The 27,466-nt window shown below is 41.6% G+C and overlaps 1 protein-coding gene across 1 annotated transcript; it reads left to right on the forward strand.

The window, feature by feature from the left end:
- Positions 1–16,417: 16,417 nt before the first annotated feature.
- On the forward strand, positions 16,418–22,781 carry LOC130124489 (uncharacterized; the record flags this gene model as incomplete). The annotated part of the gene is made up of 6 exons (XM_056293938.1): positions 16,418–16,436; positions 16,531–16,932; positions 18,118–18,213; positions 18,317–18,585; positions 22,361–22,379; positions 22,474–22,781. Coding segments are annotated over 6 exons (1,113 nt in total), but the record flags the coding sequence as incomplete, so codon positions are not given.
- Between the last annotated feature and the right edge of the window lie 4,685 nt (positions 22,782–27,466).

The following is a 27,466-nucleotide window of genomic DNA, read 5'->3' on the forward strand; positions in this document are numbered from 1 at the left end:
CAGAGTTTATAGCATATCGATAACATCCAGCAAAAACATGACTTTATCTATGGCATTAGCACACAAAACAGATAATATATGATGCATATCAATAGAAGGTTGATTCTGCAACTGTATGACTGTATTATGAAAAATATACATTATTGATTTAAATGAACGGCACCTAATGTAAAATATCAGATAGACGCATATTATGCTTAATCAGAAGCATATTCTGCATATGCGACTCGTGGCTTGGGGGGGGCAGCAGGGGGCCCAGGAATAGTATTGGGGTGGCCGTGGCCACCCCTGGCCACCCCTTGGGGGCGCCATTGTGCTAATTCTGTCCCCCCGTTGTTATTTCTTCGGACAATATTACTGATGGCCGTTGTCTGTTTAAATAGAGGCACTAGATAAGGAGGACCTTTCTTTCCACAGTTTTTGTCTCTGTCATGGTTGGTGAGACTTATTGACTTTGGGTCATGTTCAGAAACCATTTAATAATTATAATGACTAATCTTATTCTATGTCGTCCTGTTTAGATCCAACACATTTATCATTTCTTATAATGTAAGAATCCCCTTATATATATATATATATATATATATATATATATATATATATATATATATATATATATATATATATATATATATATATATATATATATATATATATATAATATTTTAGTAAAGAGAACAAAGAGGTGAAGGGTCCATCATGACATTAATTTTTAAATCTCCACCACCACAACACTACACAGACCAAGACAAGGGGAGGAGTTAGAGAACTGAATGTTAAAGACTTCCTGTTGGAACTGAAGAGCAGCTGAGTTCTTTTCACTTGGTGATTCAATACACTTCAGTCACAATGTTACTCCATTTAATCTGGCTGATGATATCTACCTTTCATTCTGGTAAATATGAGATGGAAGAACATACATCCTATTATTATCCATAAGGTATTTCCATGAACTATTGTGTTTGTAAAAATCCATGTGTCTATCTAGGGTTCTCTGAGGATTCAGTTACACCATTTCATGATAGAATTCTGGCTTTGGAAGGAGACAGGGTCACTCTCTCCTGCAACTACTCCGTCTCTTCACCGAACCTTTTCTGGTATCGACAGTACTCCAGCTCACCTCCACAGCTTCTCATCACGGACTATTCAGAGAAAGTACCAGGGTTGACTCTTAAGCATGAGAGAGAAAGAAAAGCGTTTCATCTGGAGATGTCCTCTGCTGCAGTGACAGACTCTGCTGTGTACTACTGTGCTGTGAGGCCCACAGTGACAGGAAACCCAGAGTCACTGTACACAAACCTGACAGTGTCTGACAGAACATTTACACACTTCAGCTGCTTCTGTCATTTAACAGCAGATCAATCAAGTAGAGTTTTCATACCCACATAATGAAAATAATGGAAACAAGTTCATAACTGGACTAATGTTTTTGCCCTTTGTTATGATACAACCGTCTTTATTTTTAAGTTTAACAAAATATAATTTCTTGTTCATTCGGTTGGAACTGGATTAGTGTTTTCTTTCCCTCCTCTATGTATTTTGTTACTATAACTGTGGATGAGATGTGGTCATGGCTTTGGTGCATCTTCAGGACACCATCAGGATACCATTTGACAATGTTCATGATCAATGTTTCTCATTAACTTGATAGAGACGGTTGGACCTCCACCTTCCTATGACATTAGTTACATCACATGAATGACTGACTTCAAGCCTTTAACTTTAGTTTTCATGGTGGCTGGAGTCTGGTTTCATGACTCATATCTTTGTTTACTTGTTGTCATTTAGTCCTTTCAGGTTCTTCATAGTGATGAAGAGTCATGTAGAGCTGAGTGGAATCACAGCTGAATCCTCAGAGATACACTGAGATGCTAAAACTTCTTCAAATTATGAAAACAGATCAACAGTCTGAGGATGATTTTAGGTTTCAGACATCTACAATTAAAATGATGAGGGAAAAACAAACCTTTATTTCTTTCCAAACACTCCATCAACTTTGCTGTGATTCCATCAGTTTATTAGCACATCACACCCACACTCTTTAATGACACAGGATGAATGTGCTTTTCCAATACAAAGATTTCTGCATTTTTATTATCTATGTTATTCACAACACAATGCAATTATTCTTCTGGTTTTCTCCATAAAATGCAAAAGAAAAAAACAAAAACAAAAACAAAAAACAAAACAAATCAAAAACAAAAACAAAATCCAAATAATAAATAGCTCAAATTTTAAATATTTGAATATTAAATGTCCTTCATTTCCAAAGATGAACCAAAATGGATTCAACTTTATACGAATCACATAAATAAGAACAACATAATACGTGTTGATTGTTTTAAAGACAATTCCCCTCAACAGGAATATGATGTAACTTATAAATTTTAACTTATTTTAAACTTATTTTTAGCTGGGTCTTCATGTGTGTATATCTTATACTGTGTTTGCTGTGTTTGTCTGTGTCTGTCTTGCACTGTTTGGTGAAGCCACAGCCCTCATTTCATTTTTAACATGTGCCTGCACATTGTTTTTAATGACAATAAAATTGAATTGAATTGAATTGAAAGTAAAATGTGTTTTACTGTCTGAACCTGTCAGCAGCAGTAATAACAGGGGATTGGTCATCAGCCCTGTCACTCTGAACAAGCCCCGCCTTCAAATCTACCACTTAGTGTTGGAGCTAAAACCAGGTTCCACAGTGAGACACAGGAAGTCCTCTCTGGTCACTGGAGCTCATAGTTACTGAACAGAAGAGCTATGAGCTTCCTGCTCATCTCACTGCTGTTGGCTGCTATGTGCTTTGGTAGGACACAACTCTTGGTTTGCTTGTTATTAATCTGAACTTTGTCTTGTTGATTCTTTTCCTCACACTGACACCGTCTGTTGTTGTCCCACAGAATGCAGAGCTCAAAAAGACAACGTGCTCCAAACCAAAGGAGGTGTGACTGTTAGTGAGGGAGAGACAGTAACACTGGACTGTCACTATAACACCAGTGGCTCAAATACATATCTTTACTGGTACAGACAGGCTGCAGACGACAAGCCCACATTCATTCTGAGCCGCTCTAGGTTTGGATCAGGGACCACAGCGGACGGGTTCAATGAGAGATTTGATTCCAGCCTGGATTCCAGCTCAAGATCAGTTCCTCTGAAGATCCAGAGTCTGCAGCTGTCTGACTCTGCTGTGTACTACTGTGCTCTGAGGCCCACAGTGACAGGAAACTGCAAGACGTACTACAAAAACCTTTAGAGTGTATATCAAGAATCCAGAGACAACGCAACGATAAACCAGATCCACTAGAGGGCAGTATTCACATTTTAAAGTCATTGGTTCTTGTTGAAGAAAAACACCTTGGACAGTTTGACAAGCCAGCTTCATACAACTGCTGATTTGTCCAATGTGTCAATCCAACATTCAAAAACATTTGATTCTGCATTGAAACGTTAAACTGTCTTGATGAATAAAAGTATGAATGTCTTCTGTAGTTTCGTTTAACAAATTCTGCATTGTATTCTAGTCTTAGAAGAAAAATAACTTGATGGAAGTCAGAGCTTGGTGGTTACTTGATGGAAGCGAGACTGCTTGACTAATCCATGGGACAAGTAGCAGTGTGTATGGTGACAGGTGAGTGGTGGTGTTTAGTCCTGCTTATTTAATAGCTATTCTTTCAAGACTCATTATTTTAGCTCCCTGTCTTACTTTTGAACACGCATACAAAACATGGTGTTCCCTGGTCGTCACTATAAACCGTTCACCACTGTGATGAGAGTCATCACTTCTGTTCACTTGACAGTGAGGAGTTCCACCAGGGGGAGTTAGTGCGTGGGAGGATCACGCTAATCCCCCCCCCCCCCGACCAGGCGCCCCGATCGACCAGAGGGGGCGCTAGTGCAGCGACCAGGACACATACCCACATCCGGCTTCCCACTCGCAGATACGGCCAATTGTGTCTGTAGGGAGCAAGCCGGAGGTAACACGGGGACTCGATCCGGCGATCCCCGTGTTGCTAAGCAACGGAAGAGTCCGCTACGCTACCCGGACGCCCCGAGAGTAGTCATTTTAAATGAAGGCTTTATTTGGTTTTAAACCACAATAGTTGGTTTCTACCTTGTCTGTTCTTCACATGGCTTGTGGGCCTGTACGTTCACTGAATGTGGTGCTGGAATGTAACGTGCAATGTGTCTTAGGATGCTTTATTTGTTTGTTTGTTTGTTTGTTTCTTCATTTATTTCTTCTTTTAATTTGTAATTTGTGATATTGGGCTATACAAACCAAATTGACTTGACTTGACTGTGCATTTTTATCTTTCGCCTGGTCCTCGTGTGAGTCTGCTTGGATGGCCACACGATGGCGCCAGTGTGCATCTCTTGCCCATGTACTGTTCTGTCTCTTGTCTCTGACATACTGCTGCTTGCTGCTTGTGTGTGAGCTTGTGTATGGTCTGGGTAGATTGTGGAACTGAATTGTCCTTCTGGGAGAAATAAAGTTGTCTGAATGTGAATCTGAAGTACACAGTGCAGACAAACCTTATGGCTCTGCTGAGAGTGAGCATCAGGTATTCTAAGTACACATTGGGTCAGCACATGTTCAACAGGTTGATTTTACACTTGGCCCAGCAAATGCCCCCATTCATAATGTACCCCCCACCCCCAAAACAAAAGAAAAAAGAAAAAGAAGAGTGGCTGATAACACTGGAGGGTGAACATTTTCAGCATGATGGGGGTGATGGGGGAGGAGAGGGAGCAGAGTAAGTCAGCAGGTCTTCTGTTTCATCTGATAGTGAAAAAACGTGTGATTCAGTGTAGATATGTAACTGCATCCACTTTGGACATCAGCCGGTTGGTTTCTTCAGTCATGACGTCATCAAAGTGACTTCGTCAGCCTCTGAGACAAAGACACTGACAGTCTCCTAGATGAATGATGACACGTTTATCCCATGAAACCTTGTGTCCAGATGAACTGATTCAACTTTTCTGGGATTCTACACCTGGATGATTTAGCAGGCATCACAATATTCATGTGTAGTATTCTAGTTTTAGAAGAAACACAACAATAAATCCCATACTGTCTCACATATAAACCCAACCACAAAAGATAAACTACATGATGACAGGAGAAGAAAGCCAACCTGAAGGTAATATAAAATATTTAATAATAATAACTCTATTCTATCAACATTCCTTTAAGGTGAGATTATCCTTAAACCATGATTAATTGATTGTTTTATTTGAATATTCTTGCTAAACCTATCTGGACAGTGACTTGTAATAAGCTGTCAGAGTTGATCCAGTCATTGTTTCCTCTTCAGCAGGAAGTGGAGTTTGACAGACAGGGAAACAGATCAGATCTCTGAAAGCAGCACATCTTTAACTAGGTGATTGTTGCTGTGCCACAGTTTCTGTTTGACGTCTGACATCAGCCATGCAGTTCCTCCTACCACTTGTTTTATTCACTGGCTTTACTGGTAAGAAACACTTTGGCAGCTCAGTATTTGTTAAACTATGAATCCCTTTTTAACAGAAAATAATAATGAGATAGATTCAATATATGACATGATTATTGACTTTTTAATCATTTCTTCCCATCTGCAGGTTCCAGTTATCAGCAAACCATCCAGTCCCTCCAAGACAGAGTACATGGTCTAGAAGATGCCAAAGTTACTCTCTCCTGTAAATACTCCTCAGCAAACTACTTATTTTGGTATCGCCAGGACGCAGGAGAACCACCACAGTTTCTAATATCCTCCACTAAATCAGGTTCAATAATGAACAGAGCAGATACAAACTCCAGACTGTCTGCTAAAGTGAATGAGACTCAAATGGATGTGGAGATGTCCTCTGCTGCAGTGACAGACTCTGCTGTGTACTACTGTGCTGTGAGGCCCACAGTGACAGGAAACCCAGAGTCACTGTACACAAACCTGACAGTGTCTGACAGAACATTTACACACTTCAGCTGCTTCTGACCTTTAATAGCTGATCAATCAGCAGATCAAACAAGGTCACTAAAAACAGTAGTTAGTATCGTATCTAGTAGTTAGTATCTCTACTCATAGCATGACCATGGAGGATCCTTGTTTCTGGTTGATGGAAGGTTTGCGTCAAAACCTGTTAATGCACACATAGTTCAGCTCAAGGTTAAATATTGTTATAAATTCACACGCAGGACAAAATGTCGGTGTTAAACATCTTGATTTAGTATTGAGCCCAATTAACATTCAACATTTTAGCTTAACGGCTAACTTTTTGTTCATAATATTTTACTGCTGAGTTCAAAACATTCATTACAAAAAAATTAAATGTTGTTCTTCTAATATCTTGCCAATTGATCATTGTATAAGCAGAATATTTCAATCCAAGTTGTGTGATAAAGAATTTTTACATTCTCCGCTTTGTGTCATGTGGTTCTTTATTTTGTATTGTAGTTTAAAATACTTTCACGCATAACTTGACATGGATTATGTCTTGCTAATTCTGTCCCTACTTTGTTATATCTTAGGAAAATATTACTGATGGCCATTGTCTATTTAAATAGGGGCACTTGACAAGGAGGACCTTTCTTTCCACAGTTTTTGTCTCTGTCATGGTTGGTGAGACTTATTGACTTTGGGTCATGTTCAGAAACCATTTAATAATTATAATGACTTATCTTATTCTATGTCGTCCTGTTTAGATCAACACATTTATAATTTCTTAAAATGTAAGAATCACCTTATTTATTTTTTTATTGATTTTTTTAGTGAAGAGAACAAAGAGGTCCATCACGACATTAATTTCTAAACCTCCACCACTATAACACTACACAGACCAAGACAAGGGGAGGAGTTAGAGAACTGAATGTCAAAGACTTAATGTTGGAATTGAAGAGGTGCTGAGTTATTTTCACTTGGTGATTCAATACACTTCAGTCATGATGTTACTCCATTTAATCTGGCTGATATCTACCTTTCATACTGGTAAATATGAAATGGAAGAACCTATATCCTAATATTATCCATAAGGTATTTCCATGAACTATTGTGTTTGTAAAAATCCATGTGTCTGTCTAGGGCTCTCTGAGGATTCAGTTACACCATTTCTTTATAGTATTCTGGCTTTGGAAGGAGACAGGGTCACTCTCTCCTGCAACTACTCTGTCTCTACAGAGAACCTCTACTGGTATCGACAGTACTCCAGCTCACCTCCACAGCTTCTCATCACGGACTATTCAGAGAAAGCACCAGGGTTGACTCTTAAGCATGAGAGAGAAAGAAAAGCGTTTCATCTGGAGATGTCCTCTGCTGCAGTGACAGACTCTGCTGTGTACTACTGTGCTGTGAGGCCCACAGTGACAGGAAACCCAGAGTCACTGTACACAAACCTGACAGTGTCTGACAGAACATTAACACACTTCAGCTGCTTCTGTCATTTAACAGCAGATCAATCAAGTAGAGTTTTCATACCCACATAATGAAAATAATGTATCAGAGTTCGCAACTGGACTCATGTTTTTGCCCTTTGTTAAAATACAGCCGTATTTATTTTCAAGTTTAATTAAATATAATTTAATGTTATGGAACTGGATGAGTGTTTTCTTTCCCTCCGCTATGTATTTTGTTACTATAACTGTGGATGAGATGTGGTCATGGCTTTGATGCATCTTCAGGACACCATCAGGATACTATTTGACAATGTTCATGATCAATGTTTCTCATTAACTTGATAGAGACGGTTGGACCTCCACCTTCCTATGACATTAGTTACATCACATGAATGACTGACTTCAAGCCTTTAACTTTAGTTTTCATGTTGGCTGGAGTCTGGTTTCAGGACTCATATCTTTGTTTACTTGTTGTCATTTAGTCCATTCAGGTTCTTCATAGTGATGAAGAGTCATGTAGAGCTGAGTGGAATCACAACTGAATCCTCAGAGATACACTGAGATGCTAAAAGTTCTTCAAATTATGAAAACAGATCAACAGTCTGAGGATGAGTTTAGGTTTCAGCCATCTACAATTAAAATGATGAGGGAAAACAAACCTTTATTTCTTTCCAAACACTCCATCAGCTTTTCTGTGATTCCATCAGTTCATTAGCACATCACACCCCACACTCTTTAATGACACAGGATGAATGTACTTTTCCAAAATAACGATTTCTGAATTTTTACTGGCAATGTTATTCATAACACAATGCAATTATTCTTCAGGTTTTCTCCATAAAAGGCAAAAGAAAAAAACAAAAACAAAAAACAAAACAAAACAAAAACAAAATCCAAATAACAAATAGCTCAAATTTTAAATATTTGAATATTAAATGTCTTTCATTTTCAAAGATGAACCAAAATGGATTCAACTTTATAAGAATCACATAAATAAGAACAACATGACACTTGTTCATTGTTTTAAAGACAATTCCCCTCAACAAGAATATGATGTAACTTACAAATGTTAACTTATTTTAAACTTATTTTTAGCTGGGTCTTCATGTGTCTATATCTTATACTGTGTTTGCTGTGTTTGTCTGTGTCTGTCTTGCACTGCTTGGTGAAGCCACAGCCCTCATTTCATTTTTAACATGTGCCTGCACATTGTTTTTAATGACAATAAAATTGAATTGAATTGAATTGAAAGTAAAATGTGTTGTACTGTCTGAACCTGTCAGCAGCAGTAATAACAGGGGATTGGTCATCAGCCGTGTCACTCTGAACAAGCACCTCCTTCGAATCTACCACTTAGTGTTGGAGCTAAAACAAGGTTCCACAGTGAGACACAGGAAGTCCTCTCTGGTCACTGGAGCTCATAGTTACTGAACAGAAGAGCTATGAGCTTCCTGCTCATCTCACTGCTTTTGGCTGCTATGTGCTTTGGTAGGACACAACTCTTTGTTTGCTTGTTATTAATCTGAACTTTGTCTTGTTGATTCTTTTCCTCACACTGACACCGTCTGTTGTTGTCCCACAGAATGCAGAGCTCAAAAAGACGACGTGCTCCAACCCAAAGGAGGTGTGACTGTTAGTGAGGGAGAGACAGTAACACTGGACTGTCACTATAACACCAGTGACAGAAGTCCATATCTTTTCTGGTACAGACAGGCTGCAGACGACAAGCCCGCATTCATTCTGAGACCCTATTCTTATGGATCAGGGGACACAGCGGACGGGTTCAAGGAGAGATTTGATTCCAGACTGGATTCCAGCTCAAGATCAGTTCCTCTGAAGATCCAGAGTCTGCAGTTGTCTGACTCTGCTGTGTACTACTGTGCTCTGAGGCCCACAGTGACAGGAAACTGCAAAACGTCCTAAAAGAACCTTTAGAGTGTCTATCAAGAATCCAGAGACAGCGCAATGTTAACCCACATCCACTAGAGGGCAGTGTTCACATTTTAATCTCATCTGCTCCTCGTTGAAGAAAAATACATTGGACAGTTTGACAAGCCAGCTTCATACACCTGCTGATTTGTCCAATGTGTCAATACAACATTCAAAAACATTTTATTCTGCATTGAAACGTTAAACTGTCTTGATAAAGAAAAGTATGAATGTCTTCTGTAGATTCGTTTAACAAATTCTGCATTGTATTCTAGTCTTAGAAGAAAAATAACTTGATGGAAGTCAGAGCTTGGTGGTTACTTGATGGAACCGAGACTGCTTGACTGATCCATGGGACAAGTAGCAGTCTGTATGGTCACAGGTTGGTCATGGTATTTAATCATGGAGTCAAGACAAATGACATTGCTCCCAAAACTAATAGACTTTTACCTCTCCCCCCCCCCTCTCTCTCCCTCTCTCCGCTTCTTCATCTGTGTACCTGGGTACACAGAGTTTATAGCATTTCGATGACATCCAGCAAAAACATGACTCTATCAATAATAGTAGCATACGAAACAGATAATTTATGATGCATATCAATAGAAGGTTGATTCTGCAACTGTGTGACTAATACATCAACAATCTGGTAAACTTCCACTATAATCCCTATTCCAAAATCTAAAACTTCAGAGAACTAAATGAGTTCAGACCTGTTGCGCTTACATCACTTGCGATGGAAATTTTTGAGAACATTTTAAAAGATGAGGTTGTCTCCCTAGCTGATGGCAAACTAGACCCCTTGCAGTTTGCTTATCAAGCTGGCAAGGGTGTGGAGGATGCCAAACTCTTTATCCTCGACAGAGTTTATAAGCACCTGGAGAAACCCATGTAAGGCTTTTATTTGCCGACTTCTCTTCGGCTTTTAACAAGATACAACCTTACGTTTTGATCGAGCGGCCTGCTTCTTATTTTAATTTGCCTGATCAGCTTTTAATGTTGCTTTTCCTTTTAACAGACAGAATCCAGCAGGTTTTAATTAATGGCGTTTTGTCCAATGTCCTGGTCTCACACAGGGGCTGACGGCAGGGTTGCGTTCTTTCCCCCCTGCTTTTTATAGTGTATACAGACCGCTGCAGGTCCTCTAAAGAGGTGAGCTACCTGGTGAAATTCTCTGACCATACCGCACTTTTGTCTCTTCTTCAGGGATCGGAGTCAGATCACGGTTGTGTCTTACCTGCCTTTGTTGACCGGTGCGATGATGACTTCCTTGACCTTAAAGTGTCAAAAACTAAGGAACTTATCACTGATTTTAGGAGAAACAGTGATAAACCCAAAGCTAGCACCATACATGGTGAGGATGTTCAAATTGGTGACCTTTATAAGTACCTCGGCACCGTGTTCAACTCCCAAGTCAAGTTCGACGTGAACACAGATTCGATTGTCAAGCGTGGCCAACAACGAATTCACTAACTGCAGAAGTTTAACTCCTTTAATGTCTGTAACACCAGCTCATGTATTTATTTACCGTTCAATTATTGAAAGTCTTGTAACTTTTTCCTTTATTTGTTGGTTTAATGGGTTGACTGCGAAGGACAGGAACAGTCTAAACAGCATGGTTCAGGTCGGCTCCAGGATCATCGGAGTCCAGCAGAGAGACTTGTGCTCCCTCTGGGAGAAACATGGGGCCCAGAAAGCAAAAGGAATTATCAGCCAATCTGACCACGTCCTGTCCAGTGAATTCACTGTAATGCCCCCAGTTCGGTGCTATAAAGCGCCCCCTAGGAAAACAAATCACTACTCTAAGTACTTCATTCCTTCTGCTACCAGGCTGTTAAATGCAGAGATAGTCATTTTAAATGAATGCTTGATTTGGTTTTAAACCACAATAGTTGGTTTCTACCTTGTCTGTTCTTCAAATGGCTTGTGGGCCTGTACGTTCACTGAATGTTGTGCTGGAATGTAACGTGCAAAGCAAGATGCTTTATTTATGCATTTATTTATTTATTCTCTTCTTTTAACTTGTGTGAATGTTGATCCTTCGCCTGGTCTGTGAGTGAGTCTGCATGCATGGCCAAACGATGGCGCCAGTTTGCATCTCTTGCCCATGTACTGATCTGTCTGTTGTCTCTGACATACGGCTGATGGCTTGTGTGTGAGCTTTGTATGGTCTGGGTAGATTGTGGAACTGAGTTGTCCTTCTGGGATAAATAAAGTTGTCTGAATCGGAAGTACACAGTACAGACAAAACATGTGGGTCTGTTCATAGTGAGCATCTGGTATTTTAAATACACATTGGGTCAGCACATGTTCAACAGGTTGATTTTACACTTGACCGAGTAAATGCCCCCACTGGTAATGTCCACCGACATAAAAGAGTGGCTGGGGGGTGAACAATGTCCACATCATTCACTTTTTCAGGTTCGGTCTATCTTAAAAGTGTTTGGTCTTTTCAGTAATATAATCACCAATGTTACTCTGGAAAACGTAACAAAGACAGTTCCCCATGTGTTTTATTTATTTACTCCTCCTGTGAACCATTCCAAAAGGAGAACAGCTCTCTCCAACTGTTGTCAGCTTCAGTCATCTCACTCTTCGGCCCCTCCTCAGCCTCCAATAGAGGAAAGCTTCTCAGGTCAGTAAGAAAGGCTTCTGCTGCTCCGTGGATTCTTGCAGGGGAAGCAGTCAGGCCGTCCTTTGCCTCAATACACTGCAGAGCAGGAATGGACCTGTGTGTCCACACATCCTTGATGAGTTCATCAAACTGTTGGTGATGACATGTTTCAGCATGTCATCACCTTCAAGGGCACATAGACAAGAGTGCTGCCGCTGACTGGGGTGACCTGTCTAAAACCCAAACAATATCTTTAATGACAACTAAGTGATGACCTCATTCATCAGGAATAAAACCAGATATCATAGTTTCAAGTAAAAAAAACTGCCGGGAGCTTTGGGGACATCACGTTCATCAGAAACAGTCAGAGAAGTGTTGGATGGAGGTGATGGGGGAGGAGAGGGAGGAGAGTAAGTCAGCAGGTCTGCTGTTTCATCTGATAGTGAAGGAGAATAAAAAGCCGTGAGAGATGTCCCCCCATTCTCACATCCATGCGTCCCCATACTTTTACACTTCCTGCTGAATATGAGAGCAATCATGTTGGGTTGGGTTTTGTTGGACTATCACCTCATAGACTACACATGCAAAATGAGAGGGACATGAGTGAAGAGGGAGGGGCGTGCTCTTTTTCAACTAAGATTTCTATTTTTCTATTTCTACAATTTAACCATCTCTTAAAAAGACGGTTTCATTAGTGTATCTGAGTACACGTTCATATTTTTACACTCCTGAAAAAACGTGTGATTTAGTGTAGATATGCAACTGCATCCACTTTGGACATCAGCCGGTTGGTTTCTTCAGTCATGACGTCATCAAAGTGACTTCGTCAGCCTCTGAGACTAAGAGACTGACAGTCTCCTAGATGAATGATGACACGTTTCTCCCATGAAACCTTGTGTCCAGATGAACTGATTCAACTTTTCTGGGATTCTACACCTGGATGATTGAGCAGGCATCAACATATTCATGTGTAGTATTCTAGTTTTAGAAGAAACACAACAATAAATCCCATACTGTCTCACATATAAACCCAACCACAAAAGATAAACTACATGATGACAGGAGAAGAAAGACAACCTGAAGGTAATATAAAATATTGAATGATAATAACTCTATTCTATCAACATTCCTTAAAGATTAGATTATCCTTAAACCATGATTAATTGATTGTTTTATTTGAATATCCTTGCTAAACCTATCTGGAGAGTGGATTGTAATAAGCTGTCAGAGTTGATCCAGTCATTGTTTCCTCTTCAGCAGGAAGTGGAGTTTGACAGACAGGGAAACAGATCAGATCTCTGAAAGCAGCACATCTTTAACTAGGTGATTGTTGCTGTGCCACAGTTTCTGTTTGACGTCTGACATCAGCCATGCAGTTCCTCCTACCACTTGTTTTATTCACTGGCTTTACTGGTAAGAAACACTTTGGCAGCTCAGTATTTGTTAAACTATGAATCCCTTTTTAACAGAAAATAATAATGAGATAGATTCAATATATGACATGATTATTGACTTTTTAATAATTTCTTCCCATCTGCAGGTTCCAGTTATCAGCAAACCATCCAGTCCCTCCAAGACAGAGTACATGGTCTAGAAGGTGCCAAAGTTACTCTCTCCTGTAAATACTCCTCAGCAGAATACTTATATTGGTATCGCCAGGACGCAGGAGAACCACCACAGTTTCTAATATCCTCCGCTAAATCAGGTTCAATAATGAACAGAGCAGATACAAACTCCAGACTGTCTGTTAAAGTGAATGAGACTCAAATGGAAGTGGAGATGTCCTCTGCTGCAGTGACAGACTCTGCTGTGTACTACTGTGCTGTGAGGCCCACAGTGACAGGAAACCCAGAGTCACTGTACACAAACCTGACAGTGTCTGACAGAACATTTACACACTTCAGCTGCTTCTGTCCTTTAACAGCAGATCAATCAAGTAGAGTTTTAATATCAGCTCATTAGAAACAAGGTGAGATATTTAGTATCTCTAATCATAGCATGGCCATGGAGGATCCTTGTTTCTGGTTGATGGAAGGTTTGCGTCAAAACCTGTTAAAGCACACATAGTTCAGCTCAAGGTTAAATATTGTTATATATTCACACGCAGGACAAGAAGTTGCTGCACAACATGTTGAATTAGTATTGAGCCCAATTAACATTCAACATTTTAGCTTAACGGCTAACTTTTTGTTCATAATATTTTACTGCTGAGTTCAAAACATTCATTACAAAAAATGAAATGTTTTTCTTCTAATATCTTGCCAATTGATCATTGTATAAGCAGAATATTTCAATCCAAGTTGTGTGATAAAGAAATTTTACATTCTCCGCTTTGTGTCATGTGGTTCTTTATTTTGTATTGTAGTTTAAAATACTTTCACGCATAACTTGACATGGATTATGTCTTGCTAATTCTGTCCCCCCTTTGTTATATCTTAGGAAAATATTACTGATGGCCATTGTCTATTTAAATAGGGGCACCCGACAAGGAGGACCTTTCTTTCCACAGTTTTTGTCTCTGTCATGGTTGGTGAGACTTATTGACTTTGGGTCATGTTCAGAAACCATTTAATAATTATAATGACTTATCTTATTCTATGTCGTCCTGTTTAGATCAACACATTTATCATTTCTTAAAATGTAAGAATCACCTTATTTATTTTTTTATTTATTTTTTTAGAAAAGAGAACAAAGAGGTGAAGGGTCCATCACGACATTAATTTCTAAATCTCCACCACCACAACACTACACAGACCAAGACAAGGGGAGGAGTTAGAGAACTGAATGTCAAAGACTTCATGTTGGAACTGAAGAGGTGCTGAGTTATTTTCACTTGGTGATTCAATACACTTCAGTCATGATGTTACTCCATTTAATCTGGCTGATGATATCTACATTTCATACTGGTAAATATGAAATGGAAGAACATATATCCTAATATTATCCATAAGGTATTTCCATGAACTATTGTGTTTGAAAAAGTCCATGTGTCTATCTAGGGCTCTCTGAGGATTCAGTTACACCATTTCATGATAGAATTCTGGCTTTGGAAGGAGACAGGGTCACTCTCTCCTGCAACTACTCCGTCTCTTCACCGAACCTTTTCTGGTATCGACAGTACTCCAGCTCACCTCCACAGCTTCTCATCACGGACTATTCAGAGAAAGTACCAGGGTTGACTCTTAAGCATGAGAGAGAAAGAAAAGCGTTTCATCTGGAGATGTCCTCTACTGCAGTGACAGACTCTGCTGTGTACTACTGTGCTGTGAGGCCCACAGTGACAGGAAACCCAGAGTCACTGTACAAAAACCTGACAGTGTCTGACAGAACATTTACACACTTCAGCTGCTTGTCATTTAACAGCAGATCAATCAAGTAGAGTTTTCATACCCACATAATGGAAATAATGTATCAGAGTTCATAACTGGACTAATGTTTTTGCACTTTGTGCAAATATAGTTATCTTTATATTTAAGTTTAATTAAATATAACTTCTTGTTCATTCAGTGGAACTGGATTAGTGTTTTCTTTCCCTCCTCTATGTATTTTGTTACTATAACTGTGGATGAGATGTGGTCATGGCTTTGATGCATCTTCAGGACACCATCAGGATACTATTTGACAATGTTCATGATCAATGTTTCTCATTAACTTGATAGAGACGGTTGGACCTCCACCTTCCTATGACATTAGTTACATCACATGAATGACTGACTTCAAGCCTTTAACTTTAGTTTTCATGTTGGCTGGAGTCTGGTTTCAGGACTCATGTCTTTGTTTACTTGTTGTCATTTAGTCCATTCAGGTTCTTCATAGTGATGAAGAGTCATGTAGAGCTGAGTGGAATCACAGCTGAATCCTCAGAGATACACTGAGATGCTAAAACTTCTTCAAATTATGAAAACAGATCAACAGTCTGAGGATGATTTTAGGTTTCAGCCATCTACAATTAAAATGATGAGGGAAAACAAACCTTTATTTCTTTCCAAATACTCCATCAACTTTGCTGTGATTCCATCAGTTTATTAGCACATCACACCCACACTCTTTAATGAAACAGGATGAATGTGCTTTTCCAAAATAATGATTTCCACATTTTTGTTTATTTTCAATATTCTTCATAACACAATGCAATTCTTCTTCAGGTTTCCTCCATAAAAGACAAACAACCAAACCACCACCATATTAAATGTGTTATTTATATGCAAAGATTCACCAAAATGGAATCACACAAATAATAATAACATAACACATGTTCATTGTTTTAAAGACAATTCCCCTCAACAGGAATATGATGTAAAATGTGTTGTACAGTCTGAACCTGTCAGCAGCAGTAATAACAGGGGATTGGACATCAGCCCTGTCACTCTGAACAAGTCCCCCCTTCAAATCTACCAGTTAGTGTTGGAGCTAAAACCAGGTTCCACAGTGAGACACAGGAAGTCCTCTCTGGTCACTGGAGCTCATAGTTACTGAACAGAAGAGCTATGAGCTTCCTGCTCATCTCACTGCTGTTGGCTGCTATGTGCTTTGGTAGGACACAACTCTTTGTTTGCTTGTTATTAATCTGAACTTTGTCTTGTGGATTCTTTTCCTCACACTGACACCGTCTGTTGTTGTCCCACAGAATGCAGAGCTCAAAAAGACAACGTGCTCCAACCCAAAGGAGGTGTGACTGTTAGTGAGGGAGAGACAGTAACACTGGACTGTCACTATAACACCAGTCAATCAAGTCCATATCTTTTCTGGTACAGACAGGCTGCAGACGACAAGCCCACATTTATTCTGAGCCGCTTTACTTTTGGATCAGGGAACACAGCGGACGGGTTAGAGGAGAGATTTGATTCCAGCCTGGATTCCAGCTCAAGATCAGTTCCTCTGAAGATCCAGAGTCTGCAGCTGTCTGACTCTGCTGTGTACTACTGTGCTCTGAGGCCCACAGTGACAGGAAACTGCAAGACGTACTACAAAAACCTTTGGAGTGTCTATCAAGAATCCAGAGAAAACGCAACGATAAACCTGATCCACTAGAGGGCAGTATTCACATTTTAATCTCATAGTCACCTTGTTGAAGAAAAACTCATTGGACAGGTTGACACGCCAGCTTCCTACAACTGCTGATTTGTCCAGTGTCACTGCCAACACTACAATAACACATCTTCATCTGCACTCCAGCTTCCAAGATGAGCTGTGGTTAATTGTTCCCTACGTGTCAAATCTTAATGTTGTTAAACATTTTGTTATTATATAAATGATGCTTCTTAAATGAAATGAAGAAAATCAATATTGAACAATTAGTAAAATACAAATTTAATAGAATGCTATATTTAGATTAATGTTAATAATACATTGTGAAATAAGTTACAAATAAAACTTTCAAGGCAGCAAAAACTCCGTGCTGTCCAAATCTGGTTGAGGTTAAGTCCTCATTTTAACAAAATTTGTAATATGCGATTTTATTTTGCAATATTATATACGTGTTATTCAATATTTAATTGTTTTGGGAAGAAAACAGCTTTCAATCCAATACCGTCTCCCATATAATGATAGACAGAAAGAAAGAAAGAAAGAAAGAAAGAGAGAAAGGCACTTTATTTTGTCATTGTACAGGTTATAATGAATGTGTTATTTGCATGTAATCACCCTATTGTATAGGAGCAGTGGGCAGCTGCAGCACCCGGGGACCAACTCCAATTCTTCTTTCCATTGCCTTGCTCAGGGGCAGAGACAGCAGTATTAACCCTAACATTTCTTTTTGATGGTGGGAGGAAACCAGAGCACCCATAGGAAACCCACACAGAACATGCAAACTCCACACAGAAACGACCTGGTACGGCCTGGGGTTCGAACCCAGGACCTTCTTGCTGTGAGGCACAGTGCTAAACACTGGGCCACTGTGCTGCCCCAAACCCACCCATATGAGATGAATGGAGTAAATGAAGGCAGCAGCAGCAGCAGCAGCAGCAGAAGAGCCATGTGGACATGCAGTAAAACAGCTGCTAGTGGGTCTAGTGAAGAACAAAGAGGTTGGCTGGCATGTGAGGAGTAGTGAGGAGGTTGGTGTGAACAGTGGGTGAATAGGAGGAGCCAGACACACTATGAGGGGAGGACGTTAGCAGGAAGGACTGGTAAAGTCCACAGTGCAACTAAAGAGACAGCTGAACTAACAGCAGCATGCTGCTCCATCTCATCTGGTTCCTTTCTGTACTAACAGGTGAGTCTGCTGTCACCATGACACCCTGCTGCACACTGACTCTGACCATACAGGCTGACAAGCAGACACACACATTTACCATCACCAGCAGGCACAGTATGGACAACAACCAACACACAAAGCCCACACTAACTCACTGAATTACCACAACGACACCTTTTCACTGCAAAGACTTCTTGGATATTTCCAAAATTTTCAGGTAGTAGTTTGGAAGAAGAAATCAACCCCATGACCCTTTCAGTCCAAAGTGTAGAAGGAGCCAAAGTTATTCTATCCTGTATTTACACCGGCTCACCTTACAACCTTCAGTGGTATCGTCAGTCACCAGGATCTACAGCCCAATTCCTCCTCTCTGCATCACCCAGCAGTCAGCAGTCAGTGGTCAGAGGACAACCTGAAGATCTCAGACTGTCAATCAGCTTCAACGGAGAACAGAAACGAGTGGATCTGGAGATGTCCTCTGCTGCAGTGACAGACTCTGCTGTGTACTACTGTGCTGTGAGGCCCACAGTGACAGGAAACCCAGAGTCACTGTACACAAACCTGACAGTGTCTGACAGAACATTTACACACTTCAGCTCGAGTTACAATTCAACTTTATTGTCATGTGTATTTAAACATAATTACATCCTTGTGCTCGGCTCTCTCTGCCTTAAAGTGATTTCTGAGATATTGTTAAGATTGTAGAAGGCTGATCTTGTGAGATGATGGATGTGGCTCTTGACATTCAGATCCCTGTCTATGATTACACTGAGATTTCTAGCTTCACTTCTGCCCTCCAGAGACAGAGAGCTGAGACGAGCTGCCATTCTCTGTCTCTGAGTCTTTGCACCAAACATAAGCATTTCATCAAAGCATACAAAAATCTATCTATCTATCTATCTATCTATCTATCTATCTATCTATCTATCTATCTATCTATCTATCTATCTATCTATCTATCTACACTGCTCAAAAAATAAAGGGAACACATAAGCAATGCAATGTAGCTCCAAGTCAATCACACTTCTGAGATATCAACCTGTCCAGTTAGGAAGCAACACTGATTTGTGAATCAATTTCACCTGTTGGTAAATTGTCTAATTTCCACCTGGTGGAAATTAGACAATTTGCAAGACAACCCCTATAAAAGGAATGGATTTGCAGGTGGTGGCCACAGACCATTTGCCTGTCCTCATCTTTTCTGGCCGATCTTTGGTTAGTTTTTCATTGTGCTAGTGCCCTCACCACTAGAGGTGGCATGAGGCGGTATCTGCAACCTACAGAAGTTGCTCAGGTAGTGCAGCTCATCCAGGATGGCACATCAATGCGTGCTGTGGCAAGAAGATTTGATGTGTCTCCCAGCACAGTGTCCAGAGCATGGAGGAGGTACCAGGAGACAGGCCAGTACACCAGGAGACGTGGAGGGGGCCGCAGGAGGACAACAACCCCGCAGCAGGACCGCTATCTGGTCCTTTGTGCAAGGAGGAACAGGAGGAGCACTGCCGGAGCCCTACAAAACGACCTTCAACAGGCCACTAATGTGCAGGTTTCTGCTCAAACAGTGAGAAACAGAATGCATGAGGATGGTATGAGGGCCCGACGTCCACAATTGGGGCCTGTGCTCACAGCCCAACACCGTGCAGCCCGATTGACCTTTGCCAGAGAACATCTTGGTTGGCAGATTCGCCATTGGCGCCCTGTGCTCTTCACAGATGAGAGCAGGTTCACACTGAACACATGTGACAGACGTGAGAGAGTCTGGAGACGCTGTGGAGAACGTTCTGCTGCATGCAACATCCTCCAGCATGACCGGTTTGGCGGTGGGTCAGTGATGGTCTGGGGAGACATATCCTTGGAGGGCCGCACAGACCTGTACGTGCTAGCCAGAGGTACCATGACTGCCATTAGGTACCGGGATGAGATCCTCAGACCCATTGTCAGACCATATGCTGGTGCAGTGGGCCCTGGGTTCCTGCTCATGCATGACAATGCTCGTCCTCATGTGGCCAGAGTGTGTCAGCAGTTCCTGTATGTCGAGGGCATTGATGCTATGGACTGGCCTGCACGTTCCCCAGACCTGAATCCAATCGAGCACCTCTGGGACATCATGTCTCGTACCATCCGCCAATGCCATGTCGCACCACAGACTGTCCAGGAGTTGACCGATGCCCTGATCCAGGTCTGGGGGGAGATCCCTCAGGAGACCATCCGTCGTCTCATCAGGAGCATGCCCAGACGTTGTAGGGAGTGCATACAGGCACGTGGAGGCCACACACACTACTGAGCCTCATTTTGAATCGTCTTGAAGAATTTCCACAGAAGTTGGATCAACCTATGTTCTCATTTTCCACTTTGATTTTGAGTATGATTCTGAATCCAGACCTTAATAAGCTAATGATTTTGATTTCCATTGATCATTCTTAGGTTATTTTGCTCTAAACACATTCCTCTGTCTAATAAATAAAGATTTTCAGCTGAAATATTTCATTCATCGAGGTCTATATTGTGTTTTTAGGTGTTTTTTGAGCAGTATATTTAACACACTTGTATTTCAATAAACACTCATTCCAAGATAGGTAAAAACTTCCAGTTTTGATTTCTGCAATTTACGTTCCAGTCTCCTGCAGGCCCACTTAAGAGCACGTGTCTCATCTTAAACCAGGGTGTAGGCCTCTTTAGTCACCTAGCTCTGGTAGTGAGAGGTGCAACTGAACCGAGGAGACTAGAGAGGGCCACATTTAATTCACTAGTGAAATCTTCAAGAGTGACTCACTACGGTGAAAGGAGCCAAGACTTTAGGCAGCTGCTTGCTAAATGCAGCTACAGTGGAGGGACCAATGTGGCGAGTGGCAACTACATCTGCGCCGACATTACCTGGATAAGCCAATAATGCATGAGAAAATGATCTGACACAGCAGATGTGGTCTGCAAGTAATTCAGATCAGAAACAGGTATCACTTTAGATAAAACCAAATCAAGGGTGTCACCAATGAGTCGACTCTTGAACAAACTGAGCGAACCCAACAGTATCAGCTTGTGCCAGAGAGGCTTTTCTTAGCGGATCAGCAGCCTTATTCAGATGAATATCTAAATCACCAAGAATTACAATCACATCATAATGAGTAACAAGCCCTGAGACAAATTCTTCATATTCTTTAAGAAACACTGAGTTGGTGTCCAGGTAGTGTCGCGGTCTATTCCGTTGCCTACCAACACGGGTTATCTCCGGTTCGAATCCCCGTGTTACCTCCGGATTGGTCGGGCGTCCCTACAGACACAATTGGCTGTTTCTGCAGGTGGCAAGCCAGATGTGGGTATGTGTCCTGGTTGCTGCACTAGCACCTCCTCTGGTCGGTCAGGGCGTCTGTTCAGGGGGGAAGGAGAACTGGGGATAATAGCGTGATCCTCCCACATGCTACATCCTGCTGGTGAAACCCCTCACTGTCAGGTGAAAAGAAGCGGCTGGTGACTCCACATGTACCGGAGGAAGCATGTGGTAGTCTGCAGCTTTACCCGGGCCGGCAGAGGGGGTGGAGCAGTGACCGGGATGGCTCATAAAATAGGGTAATTGGCCAAGTCCAATTGAGGAGAAAAAAAAAGGGGGGGGGTCCAAAAAGAAAAAAAGAAAAAGAAAAAGAAACAGTGAGTAAGAGCCAGGAGGTCGATAGAATATCACAACCTGGACTGAGGTGAGTCTATTCATGGCTGAGAGAGATGAACCCACAAGGGCCTCAAATGATTGGAATTTAGATTCAAGAATAGAAGAAAGATTGAAAATAGATTTATATATGAGGGCAACACCCCCACCTTGTTTATTTGCCCGAGCTACATAGGCATATGTATAGTCGGGTGGAGAAGCTTCATATAAGGGAAGGAAAATATTTTGTTTCAGCAATGTTTTACATAAACCAATCATATCGAAACTATGTTCAAGAACCAGATCGTTTATTGGTAAGGCTTTGGTACACAGTGATCTGATACTTATGAAACCAAAGTTAAGCATCGTGTGGAAGTGATCAGTAGTAGGCACGACTTTAGATCTACCAATAGGTGAAATATTGTCTGAACCTGTCAGCAGCAGTAATAACAGGGGATTGGTCATCAGCCCTGTCACTCTGAACAAGCCCCTCCTTCAAATCTACCACTTAGTGTTGGAGCTAAAACCAGGTTCCACAGTGAGACACAGGAAGTCCTCTCTGGTCACTGGAGCTCATAGTTACTGAACAGAAGAGCTATGAGCTTCCTGCTCATCTCACTGCTGTTGGCTGCTATGTGCTTTGGTAGGACACAACTCTTTGTTTGCTTGTTATTATTCTGAACTTTGTCTTGTTGATTCTTTTCCTCACACTGACACCGTCTGTTGTTGTCCCACAGAATGCAGAGCTCAAAAAGACAACGTGCTCCAACCCAAAGGAGGTGTGACTGTTAGTGAGGGAGAGACAGTAACACTGGACTGTCACTATAACACCAGTGGCACAAGTGCATATCTTTTCTGGTACAGACAGGCTGCAGACGACAAGCCCACATTCATTCTGAGCCGCTCTACTTTTGGATCAGGGGACACAGCGGACGGGTTCAAGGAGAGATTTGATTCCAGCCTGGATTCCAGCTCAAGATCAGTTCCTCTGAAGATCCAGAGTCTGCAGCTGTCTGACTCTGCTGTGTACTACTGTGCTCTGAGGCCCACAGTGACAGGAAACTGCAAGACGTATTACAAAAACCTTAGAGTGTCTATCAAGAATCCAGAGACAAAACAATGTTAAACCACGTCCACTAGAGGGCAGTATTCACATTTTAATCTCACCGGCTACTTCTTGAAGAAAAACACATTGGACAGTTTGACAGGTCACCTTCCTACAACTGCTGATTCGTCCTATGTGTCAATCCAACATTCAAAAACATTTTAATCTGCGTTGAAACATTAAACTGTCTTGATGAAGAAAAATATTAATGTCTTATGTAGTTTTATTTAACAAATGGTACAGTCCTGTATTGATTCTAGTGTTAGGAGAAAAATAACTGTAAATCCCATACTGTCTCACATATAAACCAAAAGAAATAAAATTAAAATAAAAGAAAAGAATAAACCAAAAAACTAAATGACGTAAAGACAAAACGGCCCATTTAAAGGTAATACAAATATGAAATTATAATATTAATGCTATTCAATTCATTAAAGATTAGATTAACCTTAAACCAGGATATTTTGATTGTTTTATTTGTATATTCTTGCTAAACCGATCTGGCCAGTGAATTGTAATGAGCGATCAAAGGGAGAGATCAGGACCTAAACTCGAAGGCCTCACACAGGAAGGCAAGGCCTTCACGAGATACTGTACTGAATGAAGGATGGGTTTTGTTTTCAAGTGACTGGTGAGTCCTACTCTAATAATTATCTATAGAGTTGATTAAGATTGTTGTTGACAGTGCTTGAATTTGCGGCTGTGAGATTTATCACCTAATTTTTGCAGCACGCCCTACACACTTCTCTATGTGACTGACTGTTTAAATCCCTCATTTCCATCCCATAGCCTCTGTTTCCACCGATGGTTTCACCCCACAGGACTGTTTTGTCCGATAGCTCCCCCCACTGGCCTCATCAGTCATTAACCCTCTTACCGGGAGTTTTCCCCATACAGACTACTATTAGGCACCGGGCCTCTTATCCACATGACATATTACGACTTGACCTGGATGTGGACCACAGTGTGCTAACTCCACTAGTTAAATCAGCTGTTTATACGTGCACAACCTGTCAGTAGTTTGCCCTCTACAACATCCCATCTATTCCCAACAAAGCCCCTCAGGTCAATAACGCCATCACAGAGCACAAACTGGACTATGTATGTCTGACGGAAACCTGCCAGTCACAGAATGACTTTCTAGAACTAAATTCAGCAACTTTGTTTACATATGCAAACCTCGGTCTTCAGGCAGAGGAGGCGGCCTTGTGCAGATTTATTGTGATAGTATAAAACCAACACCACTCTCTCTACTTGATCACTCTTCCTTTGAACCGCTGGCTGTTAAGCTCTATGGACCTTCACCCACCATTGTTGCTGCTCTGTACAGACCACCTAAGGCTGGAATATTTTTATCACTAAACACTCAACAGTTTTAACCACCCTTAGTACAACGTCTCCCTATTTAATCCTAATGGAGGGTTTATAAATGTTCATTTTGATAACACTGCGTGGTGATGCTAAGGGACCACTCAAAGACACACGTCTGTTAGCATACACTTCTTTACTTGAACAACCCACGTCACACTCCTCCTCCCCTCTTACAGTCACTTACATCCTATCTTGTCCTCTAGCTCCCCCTACTGTCCTCCAACTGCATCAACTTAAGACATCACATATCCCCTTTGCAAAAGATAACATTTATATCATCACCAACTATACATCACTGCGGTGCTTATGCTGAACTGCATTAGCTATAAGCAGTCTTACAATAACAACAGAATACCACCTTGACCATAAAACAAATAACAGTTTCGAAATAACAGTCTCATGCAGGCAATACTAGGTCATTAAAAATAACGGATTTGAAATAACAGTTTCACACAGACAGTACTAGGTCTATAAGAAATAACAGTATCAAAATAACAGTTTCATACCAACAATAGGCTATTCTTGTTTTAGTTTACCGTCCCCACATAGCACAGCCCTGTGCCCAAGCAGGTGGCCTCCTGACCCTGACCTCTCGCAGAGGGGGCTGAGCATGTAGTGGGTCAGGCTGGACTCAGCTACAGTCTATGTCAGGCCCCTGACCCTGAAGGGGTAGGGCAGACACGAGATAGGATGCATTCCAGGTGCGCCCATGAGACAGCCTGTAAGTGTACTGGCCTCTTTGCTCATGCACCTGAAGAGGGGAAGAGTACTTTGACTGTCTCTTGCGTAGTTTACCTGGTCTCCTAACTCTGACCCAAGACCCAGGAGGAAAGTGCACCGCTTTTGCTCCTCTCTTCATGTCTGCATACTCCTTCATCTTCCTCTGCTTCTCTTTCACTGTTTGTGCTGTGTTTTGTGCTTGTAGGGATGTGACAGGCTGTGGTTTGTGGAGGCCTGTCACATGGACTTTGGTGTGCGTCTGAAGTCCGTGCAACAGCTCTGCAGGGGAGCATTGAGTGGTGGCATGCCTGGTTGCTCTGCAGAAAGTCTCTGGTTGATGCTGTCCACTCCTTTCCTTCTATTTTCGCAGTCAGCAGACTATACTTCAGACATCGATTAAATCTCTCAATTTCCCCATTGGCCTGGGGGTAGTAGAGTGAGGAGTGTTTGCGTGCAATTCCCCTGTCCTTGTGAAAGGATTCCAATTCCTGTGAAATCAGTTGACTCCCATTGTATGAGATGAACTCTTTTGGGTTTCCTACCCTGCTGAACACTGTAGACAGGAAGTGGATCACTGGATTAATGGCGTATGACACAGTGGCATGTAGAGTTCCACTCAGAGGAATAGGATTGCCTCCGTAACTCACAAGTTTCAGTGTCGGGTGTACTCAGTGGGGTGTTTGGGAAAAGTTGCATTAACATTGCACTTGGAAGGATTGAAACGGCAGAGCCCGTGTCCAGCAAAAGTTCCACATTTTGTGTTGTCTGCCCCTCAACAGCCATCTGTACTGTGCACATTATTTTATTCCCAGTGCGAGCTACAGTGTCTACATTTAATATAGTCACTTCAGACACAGTGCTCTCTACTTGTTCCACATCATCTGTAATTCCACTTACTCTCTTTGCCCCCCTACACACCTTTGCAAAATGCCCCTGTTTCCTGCAGTTATTACAGCGGGCCGTCCTGGCAGGGCAAGATGGGTAGGAAGCTTTATGGTGGCGTGCTCCACATCTGAAGCATGTTAGCCCTTGTCTCGTGGCATTGTCTCTCGTGGACACTGGCGGTCCCGTGGTTGTGTCCACCGGCTGCACACCCACAGCTCCCGCGGGCGGCGCTGCAGCCGCAGTTCCCCGGTCCATGATTTTAGCGTTCGATGTGACGGATTCAATTAGTCCAGCAATAGTCACAGCCTTTTCCAGAGTTAGGGGCACCTCCAGCATCAAACGCTCTCTTATCTGATTGGAGTTAGTCTTTTCCACCAACTGGTCCCGTAGCACGTCATCCTCAAACGTTTTAGAGTCGCACGTAGCAGCAAGTTCTCTCAGCGCGGACACGTACTGTGCCACTGATTCTCCGTGATGCTGACTCCGTTGTCTAAACTTATATCTTTCAGCCACCACCTTAACAGCAGTGTAGCACTGTAGATGTTGACAGTTGACTAGGACCAGTTCTAGGTACGTAGGAGCAGTTTATAACTAGCATCAAATGATTGCAGACCACAGACCAGGGAATAAAGTTTGAACTACCGGCTTGTTTTTATATAAAGAATTGTAAACATAGACAGAGAAACATACACAATTACACAATAACACAGTGAGAATGGATAAATTCCTTGAAACCTCTTGTTTTATGATTTAACCCTTATTAAACCACTATTTTGAGTTTCAGATATATATATATATTTTTTTAATTTATTTCTGATTTTTCCCTTTTTTCTCCCAATTTAGTGGCAAATTGATCCCTATTTTAATTCAAACACCCACCCTCGTATTGCATGCGCTCGCCAACTGCGTCTCTCCGGCCGGCAGTCTCGAAGGAAAGCGCCTCCCCACTTTCGTGACAAGGCGAATCCAAGCCGAACCACTGTTTTTCCGACACACACAGAGACGCATTCACAAGACTAACACAAGCCGACTCCGCCCCCCTCCCGAAGACAGCGTTGCCAATGATTGCTGCTTCATCGAGTCCGGCCATAGTCGGATCTGACGAGACCGGGGCGCGAACCCCAGTCCCCAGTGGGCAACTGCATCGACACCAAGCCGATGCTTAGACCGCTACGCCACCGCGGACTAACTAGTTTCAGATATTTTACATAGATATTTTAGTTCTAATTTAGGATCCTTTAATTCTAATTTGACGTTATCTATTTTTTGAGTTGACAAATTATGTTAATTTGTTTTATGTTCTATTTTTTCCATTGGGCCTTTAAGTTTCAGTTCTAATTTCCATTAACCTAAGTTACTTAACCAGTAAATCAGAATGCCAAAAGTAACACACAACTGCATTACCCCATGAACAGTATGAATGAGTAATAAACTCAGCCGATACTGCGATTAACAATACCATATCAGATCAAAAATCAAAGTCAATAATCAATGTAGGCTATAATCGGTCCTTTTTGGAAAGTCCGTTGTTGCTCCAATGAGCCCAACTACGTTTTGCAGTAACAAACTGGAAGTTTCTGTCCTACCACAATCCAGGTCCTCGAATCTGTAGGCTGCTGTCCTGAGAATGAGCTGTGTGAAGCCGCAGA

This window comes from Lampris incognitus, chromosome 14 (assembly GCF_029633865.1).
Source record: "Lampris incognitus isolate fLamInc1 chromosome 14, fLamInc1.hap2, whole genome shotgun sequence".
NCBI classification, from domain to species: Eukaryota; Metazoa; Chordata; class Actinopteri; order Lampriformes; family Lampridae; genus Lampris; species Lampris incognitus.